General features: G+C 39.1%; 1 protein-coding gene across 1 annotated transcript; it reads right to left on the reverse strand.

The window, feature by feature from the left end:
* Window positions 1-2,102: 2,102 nt before the first annotated feature.
* Window positions 2,103-11,581, reverse strand: LOC128867420 (probable cytochrome P450 12b2, mitochondrial). The gene is made up of 7 exons (XM_054108611.1): window positions 11,295-11,581; window positions 5,827-5,935; window positions 5,517-5,763; window positions 5,285-5,401; window positions 3,516-3,942; window positions 2,682-3,444; window positions 2,103-2,202 (listed from the first exon to the last, which is right to left on the reverse strand). The coding sequence occupies exons 1-6, from the start codon at window positions 11,421-11,423 to the stop codon at window positions 2,851-2,853; spliced, it is 1,623 nt and encodes a 540-aa protein (XP_053964586.1). The 5' UTR covers window positions 11,424-11,581; the 3' UTR covers window positions 2,103-2,202; window positions 2,682-2,850.
* Window positions 11,582-11,810: the final 229 nt, after the last annotated feature.

Genomic DNA, 11,810 nt, shown 5'->3' on the forward strand with positions numbered 1-11,810 from the left:
CACTTCTGTTAGGTGTTTGGCCGTGCGTATTGATATTGTCTGCTATTTGTGACGTGCCTCTTGATGTTGTTCCACAAATGGACAGACCTACGATTGGTTTTTATGAGGACCCTTTTCATGGCAAAACACACACTCGGAGGTTTGCCAATGCATATCGAGGGGCGACCGCTATTACAAAACACTTTTTCATTTATTTGTTCCTACAGACCCCGTTTGCTCAAACTTTTGCACAATTGTATGTGTTAAGAAGCGACCACCTTGGCTCCTTGGCAACACAAGAACTACTCAGATTTTTTCGGAGGTCGGGTAGATTTAAAGAAAATTAAAAAGGGAATCCGAATATTTTTATGTTGTCTGGGTGCTGTACTTGCTAGTCTGTACCGACAAAAAAAACAAATATTTTATGTAGTTTTATTCAAGTATTGGATATAATGTGAAAATCTATAAAGCGGCTGGGCTTTAGTTTTGGCTAATTCTGTATATTTTAAAAGCCGTCTCTCTGTATTTGCAAAGAGAACGGTTATGTCGACCTTTTGGAAATTATCATTATAAACTCAGCATGGGCTCTCCATTGTTTCAGGCAAAAAAAAGTTTATAATAATTTCTTAAAAATGGTATTTTCAAAACTTTCAGAATCCTATAGAAACTTTAGCTGGTAGCTCAGGCACATCTAAGATATAGCACACATAAAAACATTGCTGCATTGCCAATCACAAATGAGAGTGTTCCTTATGGTGCTCACACTCACCAATGTAAACGTACGCCCGTACGCCCGTATCAACTGACACGGTGAAACAACGCTCTACGATACTACGAAACGGAACAGTGGTGAGAATTCATTTACATGGGGCTCTCATTACTTTCAATGAGTCAGTTGATACGGGCGTACATTATACCCAGTGGAGAGAATTCAGAAGGTGTGGAAAGCATCAGTTCCTTATCCAGTTCTCCGGGATGAAGGGAATTAGCTGATTTGATGACGTAAAAGAGGATGTGGCAGCGATTCGTACCGGACAAAAATGAGATTGTGTTGGTGATATAATAAAAAATTAAGAGAGAATTGCTCATTTTACTTCGTTGCCGTCTGAACAACGACTCATGGGACAAGCGCAAGAATTCGTGTGAAAGGACCGAACAGAATTTTCTTTCCGTATCTCCCATAACGAGGCAGCCGAAGTTACTCTCACAATTTTGCTTCCGAAGGCCAAACTTTATAATATATCATCTGAATGCAATTCTACCGAATTTACAAACAATTACAAACAGCTCCGGGCACCACTCTCATATTTCAGAGGATTTCCGAAGGATTTCCCTAAAGATTTAAAGATTTAAAGAAGAAGAGAGAAAACATGTCGCTTGTAATAAAAGTCGATAATTTTCATTTTCCACGCTACTGCAAAATTGTTTTCGAGATACACTCATACACGCACAAACAACACGTACTATGAAGCTTCAGACTTCGACTGGAGATAAAAAAAGGCCACATCTTTGTAGAAGTATATTTACGAGTGACGCTGAATTAAATGACTGTCACCAGTTGGGGGTGAGGTACGGTACCCTAGACAGGGCTAGTTTACTGGGGCGGCAGCCCTTTGTCGGGAAAAACCCGAGTCATTCCGGTAACGTAGAACCAGCTGCCATGGGAATGTTAACCTTGGCACAATTACGTTCTGGATGCTGTAGCAGGTTAAGCTCCTACTTCTCCAGAATTGACCCCGATATACTAAATATATGCCCAACTTGTGAAGGCACCCCGCCCACACTAACCACCTTTTCACATGCCCCATCAAACCAACTCAGCTACACCCCTCTTCCTCTTGACCTAACCGGTCGAAACAGCAAGTTTCCTGAGCTTACCGTTAGATGAGCTAGACGAAGACGACCGGGGATTTTCACAACACTAACAGGGTTAAGTATACTGCTACAACAACAACAGCAGTGTCACCAGTTTATAAGTTATAACTAAATTTCCGAAGCTTAAGGGGGCATATTAGGGAAAATATTATATTTAAAATTATTTAAAATGAAGAAGTCAATATATTTTTTTCAAAATTGGCATACAGTATATTTATACATTAAAATAATACAAAAAAAAAAGTTTTATTTGAATCATTTGAAATGGCCGATGTACACTCAATTCTTCCAGGAAGGTCGCAGCGGGGCTTCTCAATCGGCGGGCATTGTAGCATCGGCGTCAGGGACCTGAATACAAAAAACCAATTTTTTTGTTTGTTTATTAATGTCATAATTTTTATATCAATTAAAAAAAAAAATGGAAAAAAATCGCAGAATAAAATGCTTCAAAAAAATGAATTTTGGGACGAATCTTCCTACAATTTTTGCTTCGAAAAAATTATTTATTCGAAAAATTTTAGAAAACTTGTAAGTTCACATAGAAAGTAATATCATAGAAAAGAAGTGTGCAAAATTTCAGGGAGATCAGTCAATAACTTTTCGAGTTATCGTGTACGCCAATTCGAAAAATATAGTTTTGAGAAAAACGCGTCTAAAGTTTGAATACAAGAGAATTCCTCTTCCAGCGTTCGAACGCAAAGAATAGAGACATCACGGTTGACGATCTTTAATATAAGAAATACTTTAATTTACGTTCTAAAATTTTTTCGACACATTCTTAAAGGATTATATTAACATTTTATGATAAAAAAAATGTCGAAATTTACCTGTAAAATTGTGTTCTTAAATGCCACACCTCTAATAACCAAGTCATAACGCTTCTTTCTATTATAGTTTTTGTTATTCCAGTTGACTTTTACAGGTATACAAAGTTTTAAAGCGACATTAAAATCAAAAAGAGTTCAAAGTACAAATATTAGCAGCACGAATGCGACCCTACTCCACCTCATCGAACTTGAATTTCATTTCACCGCATGGCGCCAAAACTATATTGCTGACATACTGCAAACCATTTTGCTCATCGGTCCAGCTGATTTTGTATTTACGCAGCATTCGTGCCAGCAACACTTCCAATTCCAACTCGGCCAAACGTCTGCCAATGCAAGTGCGTGGCCCAAAACCGAATGGCAAGTACACAAAAGGATTCTGTGACTTGGCATCATCGACAGGACGCGCCACATTTTTGGGCATTTTCAACCAACGCTCCGGTATGTATTCGCTACAACGTGGAAAAAACTTTTCCGAGTTGCATACTTCCATATTTCTCATATTCACGCCGGTGCCTTTGGGCACCTTGTAGCCAGAGAGCACCAAATCGCGACCAGTCTGCCGCATAGTACCCGATACAATTGGCGTTATGCGCATCGACTCTTTGATGCAAGCTCGCAGATAGGGTATATTTTTTAAGTTCTGTGCGTTCAATGGAGTATCACTGGTTGGAAGTAGTGTGCGCAATTCTTCACGCAAAATGTCTTGTTTCTCTGGATTTTTTGCAAGCAAATAAAGTGCTATTATTACTGTGGAGGAGGTCTGGAATAAAAAAAATTAATAAATATTTACAAAAAAGTTAGCTAATAGATTTAGTAGTCAATTATTTTTACCGTATCCAATCCGCCAAACATCATATCTATCGCCATTACCACAGCTATATTCTTATCGACACGTAAAAGTTTTTCAAACACACCACTCGCCTCTTTGTTGCCCTCCGCTTCGATGCGTTCCAGCGCGGTGTCAACAAATTTTCTGGTAATTTCAGTGAGATCATCATGCATTCGCATTAGGCGCTTAAAACTGGGCGTCTGGTAGTAAATCCATATCGATGGCGCAATATCGTGCTCGTAAGTGGACTGCAAAAACTCCGCCATGGTGTCAGACATACGCAACGCGTCGGCATCTGCCTTGCCACTGACGAGATGTAGTCGTGAATTTAGCGCCACATAACAAACGGACTCAAAGGACCACATGCGTAGTTCCTTAACAAGGTCAGTGGTCAACATGCCAGTCTTTGGGTCACGCATCACATCGATTCTATGTAAACATAAATATATAATAAATATAAATCAAAAAAGTTAATATTGGTCGTAGTTTCGTGTACACGAGTTAAAAACGAACATTCCAACTCGGTTAAACTATATATCATTTATGCACAAAATTAAGCAAGCAGTGACCAAAACAATATGATTTTAATTTGTAATTTTCTTTCATGAGCTCATGCAGTCATATGGCTTCTCCAGGTTGTTCAATAAGTTTTGCGGTTCGATAAGAGAAGGCATTGCTACTAACCTAATTTTGTTTTTTTTGTAGTGTTGGTACACTCTTCATATGAACGTATGTGAAGTTTTAATCTGTCAATTCATTTTTTGATTACAAGCCATTTAGTACCGATTTTTATTTTTGGAAGGTTTAAAAACAAAGGAAATTTATGAACGAATGTTCAAAGTGTACAAGGACTTTTCGGCATCAATTTGTACAGTAGAAAGATGGGTTGCTGAATTTAAACGTGGTCATACAAGCCTTTAGGCGATCCACGTCAAGGACATCCAAAAACAGCAACAACACGAGAAATCGTATAAAAAATACAGGGTTTCTCAATAACAGGTGTTACGAATGAATGGATTGCGCTATCGAGAGATGATTAACGATTTTTTATGGCCAGAATTGGCTGGTATTGATCGGGATAACGTGTATTTTCAACAAGACGGTGCTACGTGCCACACACGCAACGAAACCATTGATATTTTACGGTCCATCTCTCGAATAGGTGATCACAATTGGCCACCGAGACCTTGTGATTTAACATCTTGCGACTTTTTTCTTTGAGGCCACGTGAAAGAGAAGGTCTACGCCAGCAGCCCATATATAATTGGCGCGTACACCCTTTTTGAGTGTTTGGCCGAGCTCCTCCTCCTATGTGTGGTGTGATTTTGTTCCACAAATGGAAGGACCTACAGTTTCAAGCCGACTCCGAACGGTAGATATTTTTATGAGGAGCTTTTTCATGGCAGATATACACTCGGAGGTTTGCCATTGCCTGCCGAGAGCGACCGCTATTAGAAAAATGTTTTTCTTCACTTTGGCCTTTCACCGAGATTCGAACTTACGTTCTCTCTGTGAATTTCGAATGGTAGTCACGCACCAAGCCATTCGGCTACGGCGGCCGAATACCAAAATATTCTAGCAAATATTTGTCCCAAAATTTTAGGGTAGGCTACCTATGCGTTCCGTCAATATAACAGGTTAACATTTTGAAACCTCGAATCACACTTAGACGCGCTTGTCTTTCTTCTAAAGAAATTATTTTCTCGTAGTTTAAGACACTTTCGGTATTAAACAGTTGTTTTCTGTCCTAAAAAAATACCTAAATACCTACTTATCCACCAATTCCTTTGCAATGCAATCGATTTCCGGCAATTCCTCGCGCATACTCTGCATTTTCATCATAATCGGATTGATCTTCTGGCGTATTCTGAACCAACGTTCACCTTGTCTGAAAAACGATGAAAATTTTTTCGATGAAATAAAACAGAAAAAAAATATTCTCCATTCTTGCACACTAGTACAATATTTTCCTATACGTTTTTGTACCATACTGCGCTACTCACTCTGCCACTAAGCCAAAGACACCAGGATATGCGTTTGGATTCTTTACTTGTCGATAGTATTTAATGCTGCCTAGCCCCTCACGTATCGGCCAAACACCTTCCGTTCGGTACACCTTTTCGAAATCAATTGGATTGAAAGAACAAATCAGATCGTCACGTCCGAAAGAGCCGCGTAAAATGAACAAGTCGCCATAGCGTTTGCGCAGTGCTGTGTACATTTGTAAAAAATTCGCACCATATAACTTGCCTAAATGGGTTTTGAAATTATTTTTTTCACTTTTAGGTTTAATTAGTTGTAAATATAATTTACCCCCTGGTAAGAAGTCCATCATTAATCCAATACTGGATGGTCCTGGTATTTCTTTGTACTCCTTTGCATTCGCCCATTCCTCCTCTATGTCCTTATCTGCTAATTTAATCTACAAGTAAAAAAACATAAGAGATACTGATCTTATTACGCTCAAGTGGAAGTGGAAAAGACAGATTCAATTGATTTAGCAACACAATTGGAATAAAAGTAGTGTTGGGACACACAAATCAAAGTCAATGTATATTATTTTCCCTCCTTGTGGCACAATTTATTTCAAACTACTTCCAAAGTCCCAAACTCAGCTGGAGGTTCAACGTAGAGTACAGGGTAAAGAAAGCGAATATAGCCCTTTATAGGTGTAAGAGAATGTAGGGTAAAAATGGAGTCTCCAACCAAAACTATCCAATTGGTCCTACACAGCCATTGTAAGGCCAATACTGACATATGCGGCACTAGTCTGGTGGTCCGCAATAGAAAAGAAATACAACCAAACCAAGCTGAAAAAGATACAAAAACAGCGTGTGTTTTAACCACAGAAGCGCTTAACACTAGTCCTACTGAAGCGCTCTATGTACTAACTCATCTATTACCATTAGACGACTGGAAAAGCTGAACAACAAGATCGTACTGTCACAGCAAGATCCTCCTACAGGGACCCTCGCTGCTCAAAAACAAATCAAACTATGCAGTCCCCGACCTTAACTTCAAGAAAGGCTTTACGTTACGATTTCCACCGAGAGCCGAATGGGACAAAATTAAGGTGATTGAAAGGTACGATATTCAGATCTACGCTGACGGGTCTAAGATGAACTGTGGTGTGCGAGCTGACAAATTACCTATTAGGATGCTCTCGACCAATCATTTCACGCATCACTGCAACCCTTACAGGTCATTAGAAAGGTAGGAGATCATGCAGCCAGACACAACCTTCCTTTCAATCCTATCTGCAGATGCTGTTAGGCGGAAGTGGTGAAGGAAAATCTTTTCCACTACTTATTTGAATGTCCAGGACTAGCTAGGGCATAACTTCGATCTTTCGGTAAGTCTTTCTTACAGCAAATTAATGAAATCTCAGTCATCGAGAACAGTGGTAGTAAAACGGCGCTGGTAGCTAATTAGGATTATTTCAGGGCAGGAAGGCCTGCGGACACTGCAATGTATCAGATGTGCCTTTGACTGTGTGCAAACAGTTGCATGTGCCTTCCTTAACATCGAGGGGCTTTCGACAGTGCCTCTCACTCAGGTATATATCGTGCACAAGAGACGAGAAACGTGGAAAGACCCATCTCCACATGGATAGAGTCCCGCCTACAGGCAAGGATAGCTAAAAGCGTAGCAGCGGGCAGTACTACCCAGCTACAAACAAATAAGGGGTGCTAACAGGGGAGCGACATACTGCAAAGAGATTTAAACCTGACGAAGAGATGGTGTGCTGGAATGGGTCTGGACCTTCCAAAAGAGCTATTATTATTTTCACCAGGAAAAGAGTTTGTTTTTGGTCCTGGATGGCGGGGAAATCCAGGGACTAGAGCCCAAGAATCATGAGATGGATGCGCATCATGATATTAACACATGGCGCGGTCTCTTGGGTATCGAGAGCTACTCTCTCGACATTGCGGGAGCGCTAACTAAGTTTCAGCGCTTAGCATGCGTATGCATCACTGGGACGAAGCGGATCTGTACAGCTGCGATGGAAGTAGTGCTTGAGCTAACACCACTTCATACAGTTATTCAGCAATTAGTTAAGCGTACCCTAGAAGGGAATCGTGAGAGGAAAACTGATGTCAACTAAAACCATGGAATAACTGAGGCTGCAGCTCTCACTTATGATATCACTAAAGTCATCAAATTTGAATAGAAGTTCAAAATTGAACTGGACGATAAGTTCAACTGTAGTAGACCTGCACTTGAAAGAAAACTCCAGTGTGTTACCCGCACTGGTACGCAGATGGCTCGAAGGCACCAGAAAGTATAGGCGGTGGAATATATGGCCCTAAAACCGCGCATTCTGTGCCGATGGGAAATGTATGCCATCTGTCTATGTGCAGAGATAAACTTAGACAGAAATTTTCGGAATGAGTGAATTGCCATTCTAAGCGAGTCAGGTATTTTTATTGCTCAGTTCAGTCAGGAAGCGTATGACAAAACTGAACATTGGAATCATTGTGTACCATTGAGATAGCAGGGATTAGTTTAGCAAGGATATCGAAATTCCCATAAAAAGGTTATAAAAAAAATTACCACCTTAACACATTGACTGCTACGTCGGCCATATATGTGTGACACTGTACTATGCGGTTTAATCCACGTCGGACACATATGTCTGACACGACTATTATTCTCTCTCGCCATGTCACACAGCAACGATTGACGATAAATATGATTTTATTGCAATAATAAAATATATGGCTTCCCATGAAATTTCTGTTATAGTGGCTTCGGCGCAGCTCAAAAAACAATTAGAAAAATTGGTTTTGAAAAAAAAATTTAATTCATTTAATTGCAGTAACAGAAAATTGTTTACATATTATTTTTACAAAGTAGTTATACAAATGAACCCATTAAACTTGTTTGTGGTGATTCCCAAAACATTTTAAACACATGAATGGCTCTTGGGGATAATCCGGGCAATACGTGTATACTCTTTTAGCCTTCTTTCTGGCGATCTCCCTTCCTTCCATTTGTTTTATTCTGGAATAACATAAAGCACATGTTCGACGTAATTTTCTATTACTTGCACTTAGTTTTATTTTTAAAATATGAATATTGCCTGACTTTGGCTTCATTTGTTTTTCTGGCTTCTGCAAATTTAGAAGTGATGAAGTAATTTGTTCTCTAAACCATCGTATTTGTGCATTATATTTTTTCGTAGCTTTCTTGTACACTACAAAAGCATTTACTACTGATAGTCGAAGCAGATATTCTATACCCAGTTTGCGGTACCACTTCATGCCCTTCCTCAAAATAGTAGCATTAGAACAGTTCTGGTCTGATAAATCAATCCCTGCTTTTCCTTTGTTTTAAGCAAGTATGGCTATTGGCTTTTTCTTATTCTTCTTCGCCAAGCGACGTTTTGAGCCAGAGGTGTTACTGGTTGATGGTTGGTCAAGGTCAGAAGCTAATGCTTGTTCGCCATTATCTTGAGCTTCTTCTACCATTCTTGGACTGTGTTTTGTTGACAGAATCCGTACATCACGAGCATCGCGCTATTTCAGTATCATAATTCCATTTTGCTCTTCTCTATGAATTACCTCACCTTTTTCCAATTTGGCATCAAACACTTCTTTGGGCATATATTTTTTGTTTGCTCTTAGTGTACCCACAACGTGTGTATTTTGTCGTGAAAAGGAAAGTGCCAACTCATAGCTTGTATAGAAATTTTCAACGAACAGTGTTCTACCTTGATTTAGTAAGTCCTGCGAAAGTTCTTCGCCAACTGATCGTCCCAGGCCAGGATTTCTTGCGTAAACCTCTGACTTTCCTGAGTAAATCTTACTTGCCCATGTATATCCTTCTGTAGAACATAGCTTGGATAATTTTGTGCTATACTTATGGGCTTTGTTTGGAATATACTGTCGAAATACTAAGCGACCCCTCCAAGGCACAAGAGTCTCATCAATTACAAAATCCTCAGCTGGGTATAAAGTTTCTTGGTATTTTTTTTGCAACATATCTATAAGTGGTTGCACTTTTCCAGTCCTATCCCCTTTTGGAATGGTCTCATTGTTGGCGAAGTGTATATTTGCTAGTATTAACTCAAAAGGGTTCCGCGGCATTACCTTGAGCGCTACATTGTTCTTATAAATTTTACTTGTAGACCAGTATGATGGAATACTACCACATCGAACAAGACCCGTCCATAATACAAGTCCCAAGAACTTTTTCATTTCATCGCTATTAGTTGGAGTCCATTTCTTCATTCGACTTTCGCGTTTCAATTCTTTTGCAATCAGTTGTTGCTCAGCGTATCTATTTGTTTCTAATACGATGAGGTTGATTATTTCATCGTCAATAAACAAACGAAAAACATCAAATGGGGTGACACTTTGTGAGACATCTACTTGTAGGCCTGATTTTCCCGAAAAAGTAAATGTTTAGTGACGACCTTCGTATTCAGACCAGACAGCATTTATAATTTGGGGTTCACCTGCGACCCGATTTTCTTGTTCTTCATCGCTTTCTTCCCTATTCTCTTCTAGTGCTAGGCTTTCAAGAACTTCTTCTATATTATTTATGACTTCCTCATCTTCTTCACTTTCCGAAGAGTATGCAGTAGGATTATACATAGGATCCTTTACAGAGTCATTAGAGCTATAATCTTCATCTTCTTCACTTTCTGGAATTGCGAGTATTTTTTCTAACTCAGTATCTGATAAAAATTTTTCTTTTCGACATTCCGTAACTCAAATATTATCAACCAATATAACGCGATCAAGTCTTCTTGTTTACTGAGCATGTAATAAGCTTTGACTTGTTTTTGTTTGCAAAAATAACGGATTCAAACATCAAAATACATTGTCGTCCTATAACGTTGTTTGGTGTTTGTTTGCAAAAACAACATACTCCCAATTGTTTTGTTTTTGAAAAACGAAGTAGAGCTTGTATGACGGCGATGTATTTTGATGTTTAGCCAATGTTTTTGTCGTGCATATGTATATAATATGTCCGCCATGGCCCTGAGTTAAAAAAAGTCGGTAGGCGCCACGTCGAATATATGTGTGTGACATACTAATTAGTTAAAAACTGCCTGCTTCTAAGCAGAAAATATTACCAGCACTACCCTAAATTCCAATTTTGACGTCTCTGATGAGATTTAAAAAAAAAATACTGTGGCCCCAGAGCATCTTATTTGCTGAAAGTGCCTTGGCAGTCAATGTGTTAAATACTTATACAAAACCGGATCTGTAAGCTGAAAATTCTTTTGCCATTTTGTTATGTGAGGTGTAACCTTTCGTTATCTTTTGATTTCAACAAATATGGTGAATGCCGTTTTTTCTATAATAAAATTGCCAAACACTTTTTATTGCTTGTCGTCATCAACTTTTTTCCACACTTTCTTTTAACTCTTTCAAATATGCAAAAACAAAAGAAACCTTTAACAATACTACAGGGGACTACAAAAATGAACTGAGTATTAGCAGCAGAATATTGCCGTAATTGTTGCATATCTCGAAAACACCCTCCATTTCAACATCAAAGCGACTCTTATTGGATATGAATAGCGCGATTTCAAAAATAAAATATTTCAAATGTGCTCATTAATAAGCGCATTAATTTATTGTTGTGCGCGAAAAGGTTCAATGCACCCGTCACTCAACGAACAAATTAAATATACCGAAATCCGCAAGCAATACGCACGTTATGCGCTCACTGATAAGTAGCAGCTTGTTTTACTCCCATTTTAGCTCTTTTTATTCTTTTCGCATAGCCATTGGAGTGCAGTTGTACTCAAATAAATACTTATTTACCTGCTGCAGCAGCGTCGCTTTATGGGTAGTCAGCGGCCTTGCGTACGAAGAAGGTAGAATACACAGCGGTGGTAAAACATTAGGCGTTTGCAGGGAGCGGCATAAACGATTCAATTTAACAAAAACCATAGCTTAGCCGAAGGCAATTTATTTCTTCTTTTCTTTTGAGATCAATTGGTTCTATATATACACGCACACACACACTTTGAATTGGATTTTGGTTGATATGCGTCCACCAGTGGTTGCAGTGGCACTGAACTCTTCCGTCGCACTGCGTTAAACTTAAGTAAAAGCTGTGCACTGCATGGAGAAAGTAATAAAAGCAATACAATTAATATTCGTGTAAAATGGGAAGGCTGCAGAAGAAGAATTAGAATGGGAGAGCATCGCTCGTATGGAATTGGGATGCAATGGATTGCCAATACAGAGAATTGCAAAGATCTTTACGCATTGAAGGGAAAGGTACCTTTAGCACATACACTGCAAGAAATACTTATGTGCATACGTATAAGGACG

The sequence above is a fragment of the Anastrepha ludens genome, chromosome 6, assembly GCF_028408465.1.
Source record: "Anastrepha ludens isolate Willacy chromosome 6, idAnaLude1.1, whole genome shotgun sequence".
NCBI classification, from domain to species: Eukaryota; Metazoa; Arthropoda; class Insecta; order Diptera; family Tephritidae; genus Anastrepha; species Anastrepha ludens.

Coding starts and splice junctions, on each gene's coding strand:
- LOC128867420 (XM_054108611.1), bottom strand. CDS start 11,423: ATGGTTTTTGTTAAATTGAATCGTTTATGCCGCTCCCTGCAAACGCCT. Junction 5,936..11,294: donor AAGCGACGCTGCTGCAGCAG/GTAAATAAGTAT, acceptor TTTTACTTGTAG/ATTAAATTAGCAGATAAGGA. Junction 5,402..5,516: donor GTCTTTGGCTTAGTGGCAGA/GTGAGTAGCGCA, acceptor ATCGTTTTTCAG/ACAAGGTGAACGTTGGTTCA.